The sequence below is a fragment of the Tasmannia lanceolata genome, unplaced genomic scaffold (genome assembly GCF_043159265.1).
Source record: "Tasmannia lanceolata isolate RefF3 unplaced genomic scaffold, GAP_Taslan_0.1 ptg000015l, whole genome shotgun sequence".
Lineage (NCBI taxonomy): Eukaryota > Viridiplantae > Streptophyta > Magnoliopsida > Canellales > Winteraceae > Tasmannia > Tasmannia lanceolata.
In genome coordinates this window covers 53,252,489-53,274,204 of record NW_027518692.1, presented here as the reverse complement: position 1 = coordinate 53,274,204, position 21,716 = coordinate 53,252,489, and the positions used below count along the sequence as shown (strand labels likewise).

At 37.3% G+C, this 21,716-nt stretch overlaps 3 protein-coding genes across 3 annotated transcripts; 2 read left to right on the top strand and 1 right to left on the bottom strand.

Annotated features, from left to right (window-relative positions):
- Positions 1-232: 232 nt before the first annotated feature.
- Positions 233-20,536, top strand: LOC143892084 (mitochondrial outer membrane protein porin of 34 kDa-like). The gene is made up of 6 exons (XM_077396553.1): positions 233-366; positions 468-535; positions 16,309-16,419; positions 18,192-18,278; positions 20,158-20,366; positions 20,458-20,536. Exons 1-6 carry the CDS (start codon positions 318-320, stop codon positions 20,534-20,536), a joined length of 603 nt encoding a protein of 200 aa, XP_077252668.1. The 5' UTR covers positions 233-317.
- LOC143892385 (protein FAR1-RELATED SEQUENCE 5-like) lies at positions 7,197-11,111 on the top strand. The gene is made up of 4 exons (XM_077396974.1): positions 7,197-9,835; positions 9,946-10,064; positions 10,302-10,359; positions 10,455-11,111. The coding sequence occupies exon 1, from the start codon at positions 7,458-7,460 to the stop codon at positions 8,811-8,813; it is 1,356 nt and encodes a 451-aa protein (XP_077253089.1). The 5' UTR covers positions 7,197-7,457; the 3' UTR covers positions 8,814-9,835; positions 9,946-10,064; positions 10,302-10,359; positions 10,455-11,111.
- Positions 12,175-14,430, bottom strand: LOC143846452 (uncharacterized). Its single transcript, XM_077354887.1, has 3 exons — positions 13,032-14,430; positions 12,736-12,939; positions 12,175-12,643 (listed from the first exon to the last, which is right to left on the bottom strand). The coding sequence occupies exons 1-3, from the start codon at positions 13,176-13,178 to the stop codon at positions 12,389-12,391; spliced, it is 606 nt and encodes a 201-aa protein (XP_077211002.1). The 5' UTR covers positions 13,179-14,430; the 3' UTR covers positions 12,175-12,388.
- Positions 20,537-21,716: the final 1,180 nt, after the last annotated feature.

Here is a 21,716-nt window from a genome sequence, read left to right as displayed (position 1 = left end):
TTCGAAAAAGAAAAAGAAAAAAAGAAAAGCTATCGCCATTTAAAAGAAGAAAAGACAAACTATTTTTGTGCAATTATTAAAACATGGTTGTGCTCATATCACTTCCATTTAAATGTGAATTGGGGGTGAAGAAGCCTCGGGCCTCATTCAACGGTCACGATTTTTTCCAGAAAAACAAGATTCTAACAAATGGCTCCAGCTAGGGTTTTGTTCTCTCTATATATATCTCCCTCTCTCTCCCCTTTTCTCTCAGTTCCTCTCGCTCAAGAAATCTCTCTCTTTCATTCTCTTCGTTTGTTTTTTTTCTCGAGAAGAAAATGGGAAAGGGTCCTGGTCTTTACGCCGAGATCGGAAAAAAAGCCAGAGGTTATTTTCCTTTCTCTTCTCTCATTTTTCATTTCTGACTTTGGATTTTTTTTCTTCTCTTGTTTGGCTTCGTATCTTATTGCATTTTTTTGTCATTTAAGATCTTATCTACAAGGATTACCAGACCGATCACAAATTCACCGTAACTACCTACACATCGACAGGAGTTGTGAGTTCCTCTCTCGTTTTTTCTCATCTTAAATCTGTTTTTTTTTTCCTAATTTTTGCTATATTTTCTCTGTCTGGAATTTATGTTTTTGTAATGTGTGATTCTTTCAAGTTCTGTATTTTTTTTCTTTGTCAATTAATTAATTGAATGCTACCCATGTAAAGGATGATTTTGAAAATTTTTGCATACTGGTAAATTATGTATACATTTGTTTTATAATTTTTGATTTGGGTTGTGATTGTTATGCGAAAAAACCTAGATTTAGTGGAATGGCATTATGGGTTTTTTAATGTTCTTTTTTTTTTGGTTGGTTGGTATTGTTTTCTTGCTGTGTGTATGGCTGGGATAGCAAATTTTGAGGGGATTATTGGTGAATGAATATACTGTGGATTTATGATCGTCCTGTTGGATGTCGAATACATGTTCTGATTCTTTGTAGTTAGAACGTATTTTTCATTTGTCATTTGTTTTCTGTTCTGTATTGGGAGGGGGAGGGGGGGTAGATGGGGTTGTTGCAAACCTATGAGATGACCTTTAGGCTCATGCCCTCGTCTCCATGTGGCCGATTATGGTTGTTGGAATCCGGGGGAAATGTTAAAGTTTGCTGATCGATTTGGGATTTGTTTAAGCGAGCTTTTGTAGTTGGAACGACAGTTTTTGAGTGTTGATCAGAGAGTGTCCTGACTCTTTTGATTCACTTCTTTTGACTGATCTCCTGTATTTGCAGTATAATGTTATTGCTTTACTGATAAAACTCAAAGGCACTCAGTTCATGTCATTATGGTAACTTCTTGTCAGCTATGTTAATTGTTAAGAATTTCATTTGCATGCATTAATTTTCTTCAAAGCAACGTGGAAAGTTTTCATTTATTTTTGGGAAAACTACTAGAAACACCTTAGATAAAAACGTATCTACGAGAATCCCCCCAAAATTTTCTTAGCGACCAATAATTCCTTGATAGCTTTTAATTTTTTCTTTTATCCATTTTACCCTTCATTATATTAAGTTTAGTTTTATATAACAGAAATCCCTAAAGCCTCTCACTTCATCAATAAAGGCAACGTTAAATCATCAAAATCTCACCCTCTCTCTCAAACAAAGGAAACATATTCTCTCTCTCTCTCTCAAATGAGATTTTATATTGTGCAAGCCACTATATTCCATTATTTTTCAAAAAGTATTGTACGGGCCACACCATAGGATGATCCAAACCGTCCATTTGATGGGCCACAATGTAAATAGGTTGTGACCCAAAAATCATTCCCACAGTATAATCCCAACCCTCTAATCTATAGGGCCATGTTTGGTTGCTCGGGGGTGGCTTGGAGAGTTGTGGAATAAGAAGTCAAAAACGAGTAGACAAGCATGGTAGATGTCTAGAATTTCCACTCGAAGAATAGTGGAAGAGTGGTAAGCAATGTTTGGTTGCACATGAGAGTAGTGGAAAAAGTAGGGGTGTCATTACCAATATAGAGAGTTTGGTAGAGAGAGAGATAGGGAAAAGAGAGAAAGATGTTAACTAACCAACTTCTCCAAAAGCTTAAGCTGTTGGAGAAAGGCGTTATTTTTTTTTATGTACTTTAACACTCCCCCGCACGTGTGGCCCACTTGGCAAACACATGGCACATGTGGTCCCACTTTGGGCCGACCATCGCTTGTGAATTTTTGCTATCCGGGAGGTTTGAACCCGAGACCTTTGGCTCTGATACCATGTGAAACTACTAGTTACTCCAAAAGCTTAAGCTGTTGGAGAAAGGGCGGTATTTAATCTTTTATACTTCAACACTGCCCCTCATGTGTGGCACACTTGGCAAACACGTGGTACATGTGGTCCCACCTTGGGCCAACCATTGCATGTGGATTTTTTTTTTTTGACATCAGAGAGGTTTGAACTCGAAGCTAGTGATCAAGGCACAATCCGATCTTGCTCTGATACCATGTTAACTAACAAACTTCTCCAAAAGGTTAAGCTGTTGGATAAAGGCGTTATTTATCTTTTTATACTTTAACAAAAGAGATAATCCACTCTTCTACCACCCAAATTTCTCTATTTGGTAAAATTTGGTTGGAAGATGAGGGGAGGGAACTTTAGTGCCACATGGGCGCCATTTAGGAAAAAATGGCAATAATGACGTCCCAAACATGTCTGGGAGTCAAATGGAGTTTCAATGCAAATTTGGCAACCAAACATGAATCAACATTCATTGGAAGTTCATTGACATTTGAACTGCCAATGAATGCCGAGCTTTTGAGCAACCAAAAATAGGGCCTAGAGAAATTGTGGAAATGGTTTTTGGCTTGCAACTTATTTATGTTACTGTCCATCAAATGAATGGTTTGGATCATCCTATGGTGTAGCCCGTAGAGTACTTTTTGAAAAATAATGGACTATACTGGCTTACACCATATAAAATCTCATTTAAGAGAGAGATAGTTGCCTTTATTTAAGAGAGAGGGAGATTTTAAGGATTTAATGTTAGGGATTTCTACATTAAGGGTAATATAATGAAGGGTAATATAATGAAGGGTAAAATGGGTAAAAGAAAAAAGTAAAAGTTATTTATGGAACAAAACCGTATCCTTGGTAATTATGAAAATTTTGGGGAGATTCTTGTAGATTTGTTTTGATCTAGGGGATTTCTAGTAGTTTTTTCTTGATTTTTTCTATGTTTCTTTCTATGATTTGGGGACACAAGTGTCACGTGTCAATGCTGGCAAACCCCTAAAATTTAGAAACGGGGACATGGCTAAAATAGAAAGTATATATACTCATGATTTGTTGATATGGATTTGTGTGTCAAGTTTCGACACGGACACGAGCTGTCTGACATGGGAATATCTAAAAATCTAGAATTGGTGACACGTACATACACAAAATTATTGATTACTACACAAAACCGTATCCGCACGACCAGATTAACTCTAAAACTCCTAGTTGTACATTTAAAAGTGTCCGAAGGAGTGTCGACACGTGTGGAAACACATGTCGTGTTGGACATGACACGTGTGTGTCAGCAATAAATTCAAAGTGTCGTCTAAATCATAGGTTTCTTTGGACAGTTCACTAGTATCAAGTGGCTGTGTAACTCATCTGTAATGAGTTGCATAGGTTTGGGACATTCTTTTTCTTCCACTCCCTGTTTTTTTACCTATTAAATTCTCTAACTTTGGAACTTTTTTGTCTGGTCTATGATATATAATCTAAAGTTTGTTCGTAGAACTTAATTTTCTATGTGACTGAGAATACTCTTATATGCTATGATTTGGCCTACACTTTGAATTTACTGCTGACACACGTGTCTTGCCGTGTCCGACACGACACGTGTGTCCACCCGTGTCGACACTCCTTTGGACACTTTTAAATGTACATCTATAAGTGTTAGACTTCATGTGGGTGTGTGAACACATTTTTGCGTCGTGTCAAGTGTGACATTCCGTTTTATTACTGCATATTGCGTTTACCTGTTTTAGTATTAACTATTCTTTGATTATAAATTCTTTTTTAGCTCTTCTTTAACTAATATTTGTTGTTGTATCATATATATCCTTTCTATTTTAGCCGTGTCCCCGTTTCTAAATTTTGGAGATTTTCCGTGTCCGACACTCTGTGTCCGTGTCGACAGGGAGTGTCAGACACATCTACTTACATTTATATTTATATAATCAATTGACTAAGGTTGCACCTCTTTAAGATGGGTTAGAAAAATGAAAGAGATGCAGTTCTGCAAGGGAATTGAGTCTGTCTGATTCTTTCCTATATTTACCTTCTTTTTCCTATTCTTTGAATTTATTGGATGTTAATCCATTGGTCACACACTGGCAATGATCAGAAAATTGGGCCCTACTTGGAACTCGCCTAGAAGTCTAGCCGAGTATAATCAGCAGAATATTTCCTTAAATTAGTCAAATCAAACGAATCAATGGAAAACCTTAAAACAGTAATAAATCAAAATGAAAATATTGTAGACTACATCGGTTTTTTTGCTTGCTCATCTTTTCTTTGACTCTTCCGAGTCAATTAAAATTGATTTTTGACAACTCGTCGTATGTGGTTATGATATACTTTGTTGCCAACATAGAGCTCAAAGGTGATTTGACTTTGGCAAGGTTCTAGTCTAGTAGGCAATTCTTTAAAACTTGGTTAAATGATTCCAACGTGCTGAGCAAAAGGTCTGCATGCTTGGATTTGGATTATCACTGAAGATCACAACACATGGAATGCACTTTGATTTTGATTGTTTTATGTATACATATTGAATAAAAGACCCTTTCAACAACAGTGATTGCCTTGTCAAAACCCTTTCAACAACAGTGATTGCCTTGTCAAAACTGTTGTATTGAAAATCTTACGATTTACGATTCAAATCAAATCTTATATATTTCAATTTGAATCCAATGATTGAATCTTTACGATTCAACCGTAAATCGTACGATTGAAGCGATTTATCTTAATTAAGTTTTGTATAAAAGAAAATCTAAATTTCTTTCAAATGACCTCCTTCCCCTTCTATATTAGAAGCCTTAAAAAATCCTCTCGTGAGAAGGAAGAAGACAGTGAAGGAGTTCGGTCAAATCGAACCAATTTGAACCAGTCAAGCACAATGCATGTGCTTGAGGGCATTATTTACATCTAGGACAGAGACAACTATAATGGGGACAACATCGATGACTTACTAGTTTTTTATAATTGATTTTTTTCATAAATGTTTGAGATTGATAATTGATATGTTCTAGTGTCTTTTATGATTTTCAAGATTATTATCCAATATGTATGGGTTTGGATAGGATAGAATGGAAGAAAATGATCCACGTAGAAGAAGCCAACTAGAACCAGGATTAGAGCTGGGTAGATTCCTTTCACCTTCTTCATGAAATTTTTCTAAAGGATTCATTTAGCCGACCCCAACTAGTTTGGGACAAAGGCTTTCTTGAGTTGAGTTGAGTTGAGTTGGGTTTGGATGGGAGATAGTTGATTAGTATGTTACAAGTTTGTTAACAATCAACTAATCTTAGCTTTTAAATTAACGAGTTTTGGATGAAAAATTTATAATTGGATATTTTATTATTTTCTATTTGTTTGTGATTTTTTTATATGTTTCTGATATATATATATATATATATAGAGAGAGAGAGAGAGAGAGAGAGAGAGAGAGAGAGAAAACGGTTCCTACACATGTGTAGAGAGTTCTCTACACACTAGCTTAAAATACAGTGGGGGCCCACATTGTTTGGGTGATCCAAGCCATCCATTTTAAAGGCCCTCACATAGATAGGGTGTCTACAAAAAATCAGATCCATAGGATCATCCCAACCCTACGATTTGTGGAGGTAAAATGGATGTCTTTAAACCTTCACAAATTAGTCCATTTTTGCCTCCACAGTTCGAATGGTTAGGATGATCCTATGGATCTGATTTTTTGTGGACACCCTATCTATGTGAGGGCCTTAAAAATGAATGGTTTGGATCACCCAAATAATATGGCCCCCACTGTATTTTAAGCTAGTGTGTAGATAACTTATCTACACATATGTGTAGGAACCGTTCTCTCATATATATATATATATATATATATATATATATAGAGAAAAGTGATTCCACTCGGCCGTGTAGAGAAGCTGTCTACACCTCCCCATTTCATTAACGCAGGTGAAAAAGTGACCGTTGGATCAAATAATTTCCAGCCGTGTGATGACAACCAAATGGGTAAGAGAAAATAAGATTTCTCATAAGCCTGAGAAATCTGAAAATGAAACATCGTGTGGGAGCTTCTGAAAACCCATCGCGTAGAGAAGCTTCGAAGCATCATCTTCTTCATCGCGGATCTGCACCTCTCACCCATCGCAGATCTGCACCTCTCATCCATCTCTACTCTCCACCGCGGTCTTCCTCACAAAAGAGAAGCATCATCTTCACGGCCGCCAGCGTACCAGATATGATTCGTCTCCTTCTTTCATTTTTTTCTTTTTTTTGGGGGAAAACCACTCGAACCTGTGTTCTTTGATTTTGGGGAAAACCAATCGAAGAACACAGGTTCGAGTGATTCCACTCAGATTATTTGGATTTGTTTTCAAAACCCTAAATCCATTTGTCTTTAGGGATTCGATTTAGGATGTAAATGAAATGGGTTTTTAGGGTGTAAATGAAATGGGTTTTCAGGGAAAACCCAAATGGGTTTTTCGAAACAGTTAGGGAAAAATCACATTTTTCCCCTAATAATCTGAAAATGAAATGGGTTTTTAGGGAAAACCCAAATAGGTCCTTTGTTTCACCCCCATTCTATCATGATTTTAGGGAAAAAATGAAATGGGTTTTTAGGGGAAAATGAAATGGGTTGGAAAAATCACATTTTTCCCCTAATAATCTGATTTTTTTCGCATTTTACGAGAAAAATCACAGTTTTCCCCTAATAATCTGATCTTTTCTTTCTTCTCATGTTTTCTGGGTGAAAACCGACCCATCTTTTTTTTTTTTTTTTTTTTTTATCTTGGGAATTGGAAGTTTCAACTGAGATGCTAATTTTTTTTTTCCTGTGAGTTGGAACTTTCAATTTTCTGGGTGAAAACCGACCCATCTTATTTTGAATTTTTTTTTTAATCTTGGGAGTTGGAAGTTTCAACTGAGATGCTAATTTTTTATTTTTTATTTTTATCCTGTGAGTTGGAAGTTTCAATTTTCTGGGTGAAAACCGAACCATCTTATTTTGAATTTTTTTTTTTATCTTGAGAGTTGGAAGTTTCAACTGAGATGCTAAATTTTTTTTTTTATCCTGTGAGTTGGAAGTTTCAATTTTCTGGGTGAAAACCGACCCATCTTATTTTGATTTTTTTTTAATCTTGTGAGTTGGAAGTTTCAACTGAGATAGTGCTTCTGAGTTGTATATGATCACCTAACATCCCAATGGCCAATGCCCTTTGCAGGTAATGGATGATACTATGTCAAATGTTTGTGGGTTATCCATTGATGATGTTGATGCTAATAGGTTAATTATTGTTGATGATACGTTATCACAAGCTGCTGGTGGGTTAGTAAATGATGAAGTTGAGGGGAATGGATTTCTTTTGGTTGGTGAGGAGGAAAATCTTAATGAGGGTACGTTGGTTTCTGTTGATAATGAAGAAGGTTGCAGTGGTAGTTTGCAGACTCCTACTAAGGATAATGGTAGGAGCAACGTAGCTCAGAAACCGGTGGAAAAGCAGCAGTTTGATAGCGAGGCGGCTGCCTACGACTTTTACAATGTATATGGTTTGTCTACAGGGTTTGGGGTAAGGAAATGCAGGACCAGTAAGTCGAAGAAAACAGGGAAAGTGATATTTAGGAGGTTTGTTTGTGATAAAGAAGGAGAGAGATATCCTAAAGATAAGAGACTGGAGGGTAGGGAAGGAGAGGTGAAAAGGCGTCGTACTGTAAGAGAAGGGTGTAAAGCGAAGATGGATATTAAATTTAGAGATGGAATGTGGGAAGTGAGCACTTTTGTGGAGGATCATTGTCACGATCTCACATCTCCACCTAAAAGACGCTTGCATCGCTCGCATAATAATTTCCATAAGAATGCCGCATGTAAGAATTTGGTAAACGTCCTCAATAAAAGTGGATTGGGTCCTAGTGGAATTGCAAGGACAATTAATATATCACGTGATGGATCAGGTAGTGCTGTCACAACCAATCAGGTAGTGACCCATTTGAGATCAGAGAGGGCTAACAACATGGGACGAGAAGCTGTCGAAGTAGCCCTAAGATTCCAACAGAAACGATCAGAAGATCCAAACTTCCATTTTTGCATGGAGTTGGATATTTCAGGAAACTTGAGATCCATGTTTTGGGCAGACTCAAGGGCGAGGGATGCATACCTTAGATTCAGTGATGTGATAGTATTTGATGTCACGTATAAGACCAATCGGTATAAGATGCCATTTGCACCATTTACCGGTGTCAACCACCACCGGCAATCTACTCTTTTTGGTTGTGCCCTCTTAGCAGACGAGACAGAGGAGACATTTACTTGGTTGTTTAAGGAGTGGCTGAAATGCATGTCGGGGAAAGCTCCTAGTTGTATAATAACCGACATGGACGGGGCTATGCGAAATGCAATCAGAACAGTTTTTCCGAACACCCGTCATCGGTTTTGCTCGTGGCATATCAGTAAGCACCTAGTTGAGCATATTCCAGCCATGCGAGATTCGACTAGCGATTTCGCTAAGGATTACACTCATTGGTATTTCAGAAAAAACATAGCCGACAGTGAGACAGAATGGCAGCAATTGGTGGACAATAGTTGAAAATAGTTGAAAATAGTTGGTTAGCAAAAATGTGGGAGCTACGGAGTCATTGGCTGCCTGCTTATTTTAGAGACACGTTCACGGCAGGCATGACATCAAGTTCACGTAGAGAAAGCATGAATGCTTTCTTTGATGGTTTTGTAAACCAGGGCACTACTTTACAGGCGTTTGTTGAACAATATGATAATGCACTTCATGATCGGCGCGATAAAGAATCTCAAGCAGATTTCAAGTCTAAAAGTACAAGTGCTTTATTGATTTCTAGGAGCACTTTGGAATCACAAGCTGCAAAATGTTATACGAGTATTATGTTTAAATTATTCAAAGCAGAATTTGGGGATAGTAGCGACTGTTGGGATGAGTTGTTAGATAAGAATGGTAACGTGTCTGAATACCTTGTGGGATTGAGTAATGAAGAGAAGTGGAAATGGTGCAAGGTTGTATATGAAGAATCTGAAGCTGAAGGTGTAAAGGCTACTTGTCAGTGTGCTAAGTTTGAGACCGAAGGTTACTTATGCAAACACATCCTGCGCATTATGAGGGAGAAACGTTTACTCAGCATTCCGGAGCGATATATCTTAAATAGGTGGACGGTTATGGCAAGATATCATCAATCCCGGGGTGGGGTGGCTGCAGACGAAGGAAATAATAAAGCCGTAACTCCTCTTGAGAGATGGCTCCTACTAGCAAAGTGCCACAGAGCACTGGATGTCATTCAGAATAATAAGAGGCTTATGAAGAAGGTGGACGAAACTTTAGATGCATCTTTAGCGGAATCCGAGGTAGAGAAGAGAGACAACGAAATTGTTGCAAATAGTTGCAGTCAAGTACAATCCAACTATGTGACTAACACTGCGGAGATATGTATTCGTGACCCCGTACCTGTGAAAACGAAAGGTCGACCGAAGAAGGCTACCCGGTTTAAATCCAGTCTAGAGAAATCTAAATCCAAAACCAAGCAACGAAAGTGTGGAAATTGTGGACAAAGAGGCCATTATATTAGGACGTGCAAACAGCCGAAGGTTTTGATTCTTTGATCTTTCACAGAAGTGATTGTGTTTGGGAAATATATTTTTTTCTTATCATGTCACTGGGAGCTAATATATTTTTCATTTACTATTTTTTCTGATAGATGACTGCAGCGGAGGTTGAAGAGAAAGAAGAGGGAGTGGAAGAAGAAGGGGATGACGAGGAAGAGGAAGAGGAAGAGGACCCGATGTCATACTGAAGAGTCTTTTTAGTATGCTTTCTGTAAGTATATAAGCCTCTTTGGTATTCACTTAATATGTTGCATTTATTTGATTTGTGTTGGTGTACTATCATTCTTATGTTGAGAAATTTGAAGAAACTTCACCCCTTGTGGGTTTTGGATTTTAGGCTGTTTTGATTTGTGTTGGTGTACTATCATTCTGTACAAACATTTGCATAGTCTGCTGCTTTTAGACATCCAGGCCAATTGTTCTTAAAATTATGTTTTCGACATTACAGGTTATTGCTCGAAACAAAATACCGACGACTTCCTGTTGTAGATGATGCTGGTAAGCTGGTAAGATATGCTTAACTTTTTCACTCTCTTTTTCTTTTGCTTTTTTATCTGCCATAAATTCTGTTTCCTATCTCACTCACTTCTTTTCTTAAAAGGTTGGGATTATTACGCGAGGAAATGTTGTTAGAGCTGCCCTTCGTATGAAGTGTGCAGTTGAAAATACGGGCCAAGTATAAGAATAGAAGAGTAGAAGAGGCAAAACTCAGGTTATCAGTTCTTCTTGCAATTTATCAATGGAGGTTATATCTAAGTATTTAGGAAGGCCAACAGCCAAGTACAAAGGAGCAGGAGAGTATGTTGCTGTCATCCCACCTTTTCTGTAAGGTGGTTTGGTTTGAAGATGCATAATTCCAATTATACGAGAATTTGTCAAGTGAGGCTGGCAATTTTGGGGAAGATACAATTGTTTTCGACTGTATCATCTTATTTTGAATTTGGTTTATATTACTTCGCATTTTCTTCCAGCAGTAAGCTTGGATTGGTAAATTGTATCTGTATTTTCTTATTAGATCAACTGATCAACTACCTTTCAGATCATGGATTAGTAAGAAACTGCTTAGGAAACTGCTTCCTATGCCCTTTGTAAGCCCTTACACATCCATTTACTTTTTCGGACATGTGATTGTTCACATGGAACCCAAACACTCTTTCCACTGCATCTACATGCCATAGGAAAAATCTGTGCAGCCAGCTTGTATGAAGAGGTGATTCTTTAAATAATTTATGTTATGGTCTGATTAAAGTTGGGTCAACTGCTCTAGTGATGTTGATTTTCTCATTTACTGAATATTTTGTTGGGGATTAGTAACTTAAGACCATCAGTTGCAGTAAATTTATAGAAGCATAACTTGAAACAGTCAAGTACAGAATGGAAAAAACATAGATGACCAACGAATGAGATTAGCGTAGTTCGGTAAGGATTGTAGTGCTTCTCTCGTTGTTTTTTGTCTCACTTAAAAATAAACATGGAGTACTAGCATCACTTGTTCTGATACCAAATCCATGCATTGTTCAGATAGACGGATCCTCCTCAAGTGTTGTAGTGTATCTATTGCTGTACCATTTTGGCCCCACCCTGAATGATTTACCTAAATCTGCCAGTCAATGCTGTGATGCCAATTGTGATCATGTCTAACATTAATATGATAAAAATAAACAGGGATCTAGGCCGTTCCAAGTGGAAAGAGTGTTTGGGTTCCATGTGAACAATCAACTGATCAACTACCTTTCAGATCATGGAGCAGTTCACTTTCTACTCTGTTTAGGAAACTGCTTCCTATGCCCTTTGTTGGCAAACATAGGGCACCACTAAGGGCAACTTCTTTAACCCTTCTTCGCAATGCTTATGTGCTTCTTTTTTTTTTCGGTCGCAGAGAACGAAATAAACAGGAATGGTGTTCATCTCTCAACATAATTTCTGACTATTTTGGCAGTGACTTGCTATGAATTCTTGGAACATTACAGTGTGCTTAAATCCATCTTGTTAGTATTAAGGCGAGGTGAATCCTCTCTGTGGCTTAAATCCACAAGGCAGGAACAAGCAACCTCATTGTAAGCAATGGAAAAAAAATGCAACTTTAGAGATTCCCAAGATGGGAATGTTACAAGGACATGCTCTTCTCAGGATCATCCTAGACCACCCTCTGAATACTGCCATGTGGGTTCAGATCATCCTATGAAAATGATTTTCTGGGTACAACCTATGTAGTTGTGACCAAGAAATGAATAGATTGGATCATCCTATGAAGTGGGCTCTACTATACTTTTTAAAAAAACTCTTTCTTTGTGGATCTTAACAGATAGCACCCGGGTATTAGAGATGTTACAACAGCTATATTTAAACTTGAGAGTCATATATGGAACTAGGTATCATAAGCCGGGTCGGGTTGGTTTGGGTTTGGGTTTGCCTGCAGCAAAAACAGAAAGAACTATAAAAAAAAACATGAGTTTTCATATGGTGCCCGGCGAACTCAACCATTGAACTGTAATGTACATAGTCAAGAGCGAATTCTCAGTCAGTCACTACTAGTTACTTTTTCAAAAAAGATAACAGAAGTCCTACAACCACTACTACTTTAAGAAAACACCCCACACTCTCAAAACCTCCCCTTACATCTTGCAACACCTCCTTCATTTGCTCTATCTCATTCTCCAAGACCACCTTCATTTGCTCTATCTCATTCTCCAAACTTTGGAGACGGGTATTTTCACTGAGAGCCTCCCCATCAGTGCCTTCTAACTGGTATGCCCAACGAAAATATTTGCACTTCCTCCTACTGCCACCCTGCAAATTCTATTAAAGGTTAGAATTTTGCAAATGCAAAGAAAAAATATGCAACCGACATCTAAAAGGAAATTTACCGAGTGTTTACTTACACTGTATCCAGCACATGTATAAAATACGCGATATTTGTTATTGTCCGTCTCGCTTATCTTCAGTGCAGCTTTCTTTTCACATTCGCAGTTCCTACGGATGACTCTAATCTCATCACCTTCCATAGGCTCAATCTCAGCACCAAATTCAGTGCCTTCTAACTGGTACGCCCAACGGAAATATTTGCATTTCCTCCTGCTGCCATCCTGAAAATTCTGCTAAACGTTAGAATTTTGCAAAAGAAAAGAGAAAGTATGCGACCGACATCTAAAAGCCAATTTATTGAGTGTTTACTTACACTGTATCCAGCACATGTATAAAATACGCGATTTTTGTTATTGTCCGTCTCACTTATCTTCAGTGCAGCTTTCTTTTCACATTCACAGTTCCTGCGGATGACTCTTACCCCACGTGTACTACTATTACTGTTGGACGAGGAAGCCATGCCTTAATCTCCTCTCAATGAAAAACGAAATAAAAGGAAGTCAACACAACAACAATTAAAACAGGCTAAAATAATCGAACCCCGATAAACCACTTGATTGAAACTTCCAACTCACAGGATAAAAAAAAAAAATTAGCATCTTAGTTGAAACTTCCAACTCTCAAGATGAAAAAAAAAATTCAAAATAAGATGGTTCGGTTTTCACCCAGAAAATTGAAACTTCCAACTCACAGGATAAAAATAAAAAATAAAAAATTAGCATCTCAGTTGAAACTTCCAACTCCCAAGATTAAAAAAAAAATTCAAAATAAGATGGGTCGGTTTTCACCCAGAAAATTGAAAGTTCCAACTCACAGGAAAAAAAAAATTAGCATCTCAGTTGAAACTTCCAATTCCCAAGATAAAAAAAAAAAAAAAAAAAGATGGGTCAGTTTTCACCCAGAAAACATGAGAAGAAAGAAAAGATCAGATTATTAAGGGAAAACTGTGATTTTTCTCGTAAAATGCGAAAAAATCAGATTATTAGGGGAAAAATGTGATTTTTCCAACCCATTTCATTTTCCCCTAAAAACCCATTTCATTTTTTCCCTAAAATCATGATAGAATGGGGGTGAAACAAAGGACCTATTTGGGTTTTCCCTAAAAACCCATTTCATTTTCAGATTATTAGGGGAAAAATGTGATTTTTCCCTAACTGTTTCGAAAAACCCATTTGGGTTTTCCCTGAAAACCCATTTCATTTACACCCTGAAAACCCATTTCATTTACATCCTAAATCGAATCCCTAAAGACAAATGGATTTAGGGTTTTGAAAACAAATCCAAATAATCTGAGTGGAATCACTCGAACCTGTGTTCTTCGATTGGTTTTCCCCAAAATCAAAGAACAAAGGTTCGAGTGGTTTTCCCCCAAAAAAAAGAAAAAAATGAAAGAAGGAGACGAATCATATCTGGTACGCTGGCGGCCGTGAAGATGATGCTTCTCTTTTGTGAGGAAGACCGCGGTGGAGAGTAGAGATGGATGAGAGGTGCAGATCTGCGATGGGTGAGAGGTGCAGATCCGCGATGAAGAAGATGATGCTTCGAAGCTTCTCTACGCGATGGGTTTTCAGAAGCTCCCACACGATGTTTCATTTTCAGATTTCTCAGGCTTATGAGAAATCTTATTTTATCTTACCCATTTGGTTGTCATCACACGGCTGGAAATTATTTGATCCAACGGTCACTTTTTCACCTGCGTTAATGAAATGGGGGAGGTGTAGACAGCTTCTCTACACGGCCGAGTGGAATCACTTTTCTCATATATATATATATATATATATATATATATATATATATATATATATATATATATGAGGAAAGTGTTGGTGAGCTTAAGCTCACTGAACTTATGGTGAGCTTAAGCGCCCAATCACATGGGTCTCACATTTTCTGTGGTGATCCAAACCATTCATTTGCAAGGCCCTATCATAGATAGGGTGTGTACCAAAAATCAGCTCCATAGGATCATCCTAACCCATCCATTTGTGGAGGTCAAAATGGACAGACATTATTTGTCCACAAATCTGCCCATTTTTGTCCTGTGCGATGCACAGGCCGAAAAAGAACTGTACGGATCACATCATAGGTTGATCCAAACCGTCCATGTGATGGAACACAACAGAAATAGGTTGTGCCCATAAAATCATTTCCATAGGCTGATCCTAGCCCTCCAATCTATAGAGGTTTCCATAATATGTTGTTCCTCTTAAGGTGCCCGGAATTCGTCAATATTTTGAAAGGTGTCCTGAATCCGTAGTGTTATGTGATATGTTAACAAAAATCTGTAATATTATGTAACATATGCACTCAATCTGTAATTTTGCAAAAACAAAAACGCCACCATGTTGACTTTGTCCACTTTTTTTTATTAAAAAAGCATAAATGAGGGAGTAGGATTGAAAATATGTGGGCTGAATGGGTGTCTTTGTTAAAAAAAGTCAAAAAAAGTTATGTGTAATTCTATTAGAATTTTGGGAGAAATTCAAATAATTCTCTTATTTTCTCTTCTGCTATATAGATATAGATATAGATATATGTATGTATGTTTTAATCATGGTTTTAGATTTCGGTGGGGACCGAAACCGAAATTTTCCGAAATTTGAGATTTCGCCAATTTTATGTCATTTTATTTTATTTTTTTAAATTGTTACAAAATTTCGGAATTTCGGAAATTTCGGCTGAAATTTCGAATTGAAATACCAAAATTCAGCCCGAAATTTCCGATTTCGGTGGGGTCCAAAATTGGTACCGAAACCGAAATTTAAAACCCTGGTTTTAATGAATCTTGGGATTTACGATCTGATACGATTCAACTCCTATTATGATACGATTTGATTCCAATTTTCAAAATTTAATTGTTACTGCTCTTAACTAATCTAGCTCTAAGGAGCATATGGGAAATTTTGAATGAGAACCAATGCCATGTGGCAAGGCAGAGCCTGTGTTCAACTGCATTCAATAGGAGTGCTTTATCTACTGATGCACACACACACACACACACACACACACACACACACACACACACACACACACACACGTTACATTTATACACGTGACTCGCACTTATACCCTATGCGATGTAATACGAAGTTGTCACACAAATATATGACGAAACCTGTCAAATTGATCATGGTATTTTACGCCATATTGCCATACAAATCCAACCTACAATGTAATTTATGCTACCTATGTATGTATTTACTAGACTGATCTGTATATGTATATGTATTTATTCACATACAATGTAATATATGTATATATCCATGTATCATAGTGATGTGCGATCATGAATTTACTTGCATGTGCATATTTTGAATTATGGAATTCTTTTCAGACAATTTACATGTGTGAATATATGTATAATTATCAACTCATACTGGTCTGTGATGATTGGCCTGTTGTGCATTTGTTTCCTGTTAGTGGAGAATTATCATGTTTGTGTTTTGTACCGCTCCAAATTTATTTTGTTTATTGTAGAAGACTTCCCTTATTTCTGTTCAATTGCTATATTCATTTTTTTGAATGGTATCAATTGCTATATTCATGATATGTTTATCTGATTCTATTGTTTTCTGATGTCCTACCTACAGGCAATTACTTCGACGGGAACAAAGAAAGGTGACTTGTTCATTGGTGAAATCAACACACAGTTAAAAAACAAAAATCTCACTACTGACCTCAAAGTGGACACGAAATCGAATGTAAGGCATTTTCACTGATTTTGATTTATTTATATTTTTACTGATTAATGTTTAGGCTATTCCGTAAGAACTGTGTTACTTGGACACTGATTTATGGGTGTGTTCTCGACACAGATGCTTTTCTGCAATAGGTATTTCATTAATTTGCATGAGATGAGAAATCTAAGGGGTACATAGTTTTCCGCAACTAAGATGTATCATGTATGATGAAAATTATGAAGTTCAATGGAAATAAATTATTAAGACTGCGTACAATTTGTGGAAAATTTAAGGGGTACATAGAGGAAGCGAGTCCCAGATAGGGAGGAACTTCTTTCTCGTTTCAGGGGGCTAAGTTACAATGAAGATAAGGCTTCTCAATCCTCTTCAACTCCCAGAGAGGAGATTGGTGCATTCTTAAAAAAGTAATGGACTCTCTTCAAGAGAGAGGCCAACAGGAGGAAGGAGGTTTTCTTTCACTTAACTGGGCTATATGATGTGAAAGAAACTCATAAGCCCCTGCACCAGCATCCCTTCTTTGTTAAATTCCTGTTGGATGAAAGGAAAGAAAGGAGATTGGATTGGGAGGCAAAGAAAAAGGTTGGGTTTTGTAGGTTGGAGGATTGGATTCTAAGAAAAGAGGCTTCGGAAAAATCAAACTTGAATGAAGACGACCAAGCTGTCAATGAGGAATTGTTCTATGATGAAATCAGCACCATTCTGGAAGACTTGGAGAAGTGTTCTGGGTAAGGAAGAATGTTCTTATGTCGGGAGCTTTTTGGGTGTTTTTTGCCTCTGCTGTTATTCAACTCTGCCTTTTGTTTTAACGGCGAAAACTTGAGAAACGGACTCTGGTGTTATAATATAGGAAGGATTTAGTTTTTTGGATTTATGGGAACTGGGATGTATAGCTAAGGAAACTTTTTGTAATAACGATCTTTTGGTTAGACTTATGCTTTCTGGTTTCGGGTATGCCTGATCCAGTATCATTGATATATATGTCTGCAGCGCGGGACTCCTGGTCCCCTATGCTGTTTTAAGTGTCAATGAAATTGTCATCTTTCAAAAAAAATTTGTGGAAAATTTGACTTATAAGGGTATATGTCTGTAAGCATTACTTAGGCCCTGTTTGTTTCAGATTATGACAACCGATTGTAAGCCCAAAGCCTATTATTGAACTCAAATTTAAATATAATTTTGAGTCCAATTATAGGTTTAAGGCTGACAATTGGTTTTCATAATCTCAAACGAACAGGTACAATATAGAAGTAATGGATTATTTAACTGTCTTGTTGTGTATATACTGTCATATTTGATATATCATATGGTAAATTTTATTAATGGGAATTGCTAGCGTCCATCGCAGAAGGCATTTTGCAGATGGCCTGTTGCATCTGACAGCAGCCACACCAGCTCATTTGCAGCAGATTTTGTCTTCATTTGTGATGTGGCTGTTGTCAGATGCAACAGGCCATCTGCTAAATGCCTTCTACGATGGATGCTAGCAAATCCCTTTATTAATTAATTATGATAGAAAATTATATCTTTTGTTTGAAATCAACTAATATTGTGCTATATAACTTTTGTCACATGCATCCATGTAGTTCTATCAATCTTTGTTCCCTCTAGTTTTCGTTGTCAAGGTAACTAGTGTAAATGTTTTCATTTTCGTGTTACACCTAGTTACACTTAGTTTTCAGCAAATCATTATATGATAAACATGTTTGGGAAGTAAACTGCATTTTTTGTGCCATTTAGATTATTTGGCTGACAATTATACATGGTTTGGCCAGCTTCTCGCAACCATTACGGTTGATGAACCAGTACCTGGGCTCAAGACAATTTTTAGCTTCACTATTCCAGATCAAAGATCTGGCAAGGTAACAAATTTTCTATTATTTCATTTCATTGCTGAGTTCTGGTATCTGTGTTGTTATGGGTCATTTATTTAATCCACTTGAACAACATATTGTCCGCCTTTCCCCTCTTACCTTCTCTGGCTTTATTTTGTTAGTTTGAAAAGAAATCCCATATAATGAGCTATTCAGTATGACTTCCAAAATGGGAGTGGTGTAATTTATCTTGTTTTCTCCAAGCTTCTATTGCGCCTTTTGGCTCATTTCTTCTTTTTTTTTTCCGTATTTTGCTTGAAAAATCCATAAGCTTCTCCGTCATTGTTATTTACATTACTATTCTTTTGTTCCACGGGGAAAAGCATTAAAAATTTAAATTGTGTTTCTGTTTCTCCTTTTGTTCCTGAATCCACCAGTAGACCAATATTTGATCTGCAATATCTTATTTGAACGATTGTAGTCCTCTTCATAGTTTGCACTGGTAATTTTTTTCCGTACATTTAGGACTTATTTCTTTTGGATTTTGAGAACTGATTGTAACTTGTAAGTCCAAAACTGTTATTGGACTCAAATTTACGTTTAATTGAGTCCAATAATCACTTTTGAACTCTCAGTCTCTTCTCAAAATCCAAAATAAAGAAGGCCTTTGCAAATGCAACAATTTTGTTGTTACTCAAATGAATTACTTGTTTTCATGCGCAGTACATCCCAACAAAATTTCATGTGTTGAAGTGAAATGATTGCTTAGACCCATGTGAAGGACATGTAAATGCTTGGATTTAAGCTTGCGCCGTCACTTTTTTACTCAAAAAAGAAATGAAAAGAAGAAAAATGTGTTTAATTTAATATTATTGGTTTACTCTTGATTTTGATTTGTGGACACAAACACGTGTCGCATGTGCGACACTGACACGGAATGTCGGACACGGCAAACCTCCAAAATTTAGAAACGGGGACACGGCTAAAATAGAAAGTATATATAATCATAATTTGTTGATATGGATTCGTCTGCCAAGTTTCGAAACAGATATGAGTATATGACTATGATTTGTGGACACGGACGCGAGTGTCGCGTGTCAACACGGACACGGAGTGTCGGACACGGCAAACCCCTAAATTTTAGAAACGGGGACACGGCTAAAATAGAAAGTATATGTAATCATGATTTGTAGATATGGATTCGTATGTCCAGTTTCGTCATGGATACGAGTTGTCCAAATGAGGTAAACACAATATTCAATAAAAAAACAGAATGCCACACTTGACACGATACAAAAACATGTCCACACACCCACATTAAGTCTAACACTTCCAGCAATACAAATAAAAGTGTCCAAAGGAGTGTCGACACGTGTGGACACGCGTGTCGTGTCGGACACGGCAAGACACGTGAGTCGGCAATAAATTCGAAGTGTCGGCCAAATCATAGGTATATGAGTTGTCTGGTATGGCAACATCTAAAAATCTAGAAATGGTCACACATACATACACATAAAATTATTGATTATTATATAAATACGTGTCAACACAGCCACATTAACTCTAACACTCCTAGCAATACATTTAAAAGTGTCCAAAGGAGCGTCGACGCGCGTGTCTTGTCGGACACGGAAGGACACGTGTGCCAGCAATAAATTCAAATAGTCTTGACCCACACGGCACGAGCATAAACTGTGAACGGCCAAGCACTCAAAAAAAAAATAATGTTATTGGTTATATCATTAAAAAAATTAATGTTATTGGTTTTGGTTCCTCTATTGTTCTTGTAACTTGCCATGGCCATGGTTTATCCTGGATCTGATTTGAGAAAAAAAATAAAAAGCAAGACTCTAATGAAGTAGTAGCTCAAGATAATGATTTTCTGTGAGTTGTCTGTCTTTTTGAAGTTTAATGGTTGTGCTTGCAGGCGGAACTCCAGTACTTGTATGATTACGCAGGGATCAACACAAGCATTGGGTTGACTGCAAACCCCATTGTTAACTTTTCAGGTGTAGTTGGGAGCAATGTTCTTGCTGTTGGAGGTGACGTTGCTTTCGACACTGCTACTGGGAACTTCACAAAGTACAATGCAGGGTTAAGCTTCTCCAAGGCAGACCTCATCGCTTCCTTGAACTTGTAAGTTTTTAGTTCCTTCAAACATAGAATTGATTTACCCATTCCTCAAAAACTGAACATTTAAAGTCTAAACCCTTTGATAATAATGCAGGAATGACAAGTGTGACACCCTGTGTGCTTCCTATTATCACTCTGTGAGCCCCCTTACGAACGCTGGCGGCCGTGATTAGATTATTAAAGACCGTTTCTTTAATAATCCCTACAACAAACTCATAAGAAACGGTCTTTAATAATCTAATCACTAACGCACCTCGATCAAACCAGGCCTCGTCTCTCATAAGAAAAGAAATCCGAAGGAAAAGGGACACTGAATTTGTTGTAGGGATGGAGTTCAGGCCACCTCGTCTCATAGACAAGGTTACAGGTAAATTTTCCTTTGTCTCTTTTAAGTTCATCAGAGAAGTTGTAAGTGACATGAAAAATGGTTAAGAATTTAAAATACCGTCTCCTTTTCTTCTTATAACTACATATTTATGCATTGCAGGCTAACTAAGTTTATGGATCAGGTGATATAGGAAAAAATAAGGTAATTGTTTCCTTATTTTTTATAAGCTCATGAATTTCATTATTTATATGCTTTTATATGAGTTGAAAATAGAGACTGATACAAGCCACAATTCATGACTTAACTATTGAAATGATTATTGTTAAGAAATTATAATATTTAGTTGTCAACCATGGATCCCATAGAGATTTGAGAGGGCATGATTGGGATGAGCCTGTAAAGTGGACAAAAATCAGGAAAACGTCATTCCGAGTAGTTTTTTGTCTCCTGATTTTTGCCACTCATCACTGGAGACACTGGTTTCCTGATTTTTAGCTACTTCACCCTCATCTCCACCTCGAGACACCAATTAATCATGGAAAAAATTCATGGTAACTAAACATGCCCTTTAAGACTGCCAAATCATACGTATAGAGAGTTTATATGGTGGACAGAGTGCATGCAAGTGCAGCCTAAAATTACAGGGGAGCCCACATTACATTGTTTGGGTGATCCAAAACATTCATTTGTTAAGCCTTGACGTAGTTACGTTGTGCCCTGAAAATCAAATCTTCTATGTAGGAGGATGATCTAAGCCTCCGATTTATGGGGGTTTAAAATGGATGACACAATATAGAAAACTCCACGAATCAAAGGGTGAAGATCATCATATGGTGGAGATTTTTTGGTCACACCATATCTACGTCAGGGCCCAACAAATGAATGAATTGTTTGGATCACCCAAACAATGTGGGTCCCATTGTATTTTTTGACCGCACTTGGCATTACCAGTGGTCACGGGTTCTAGTCGCGGAAACAACCTCTCACGGGTTCTAGTCACAGAAACAACCTCTCTGCAATGCAGG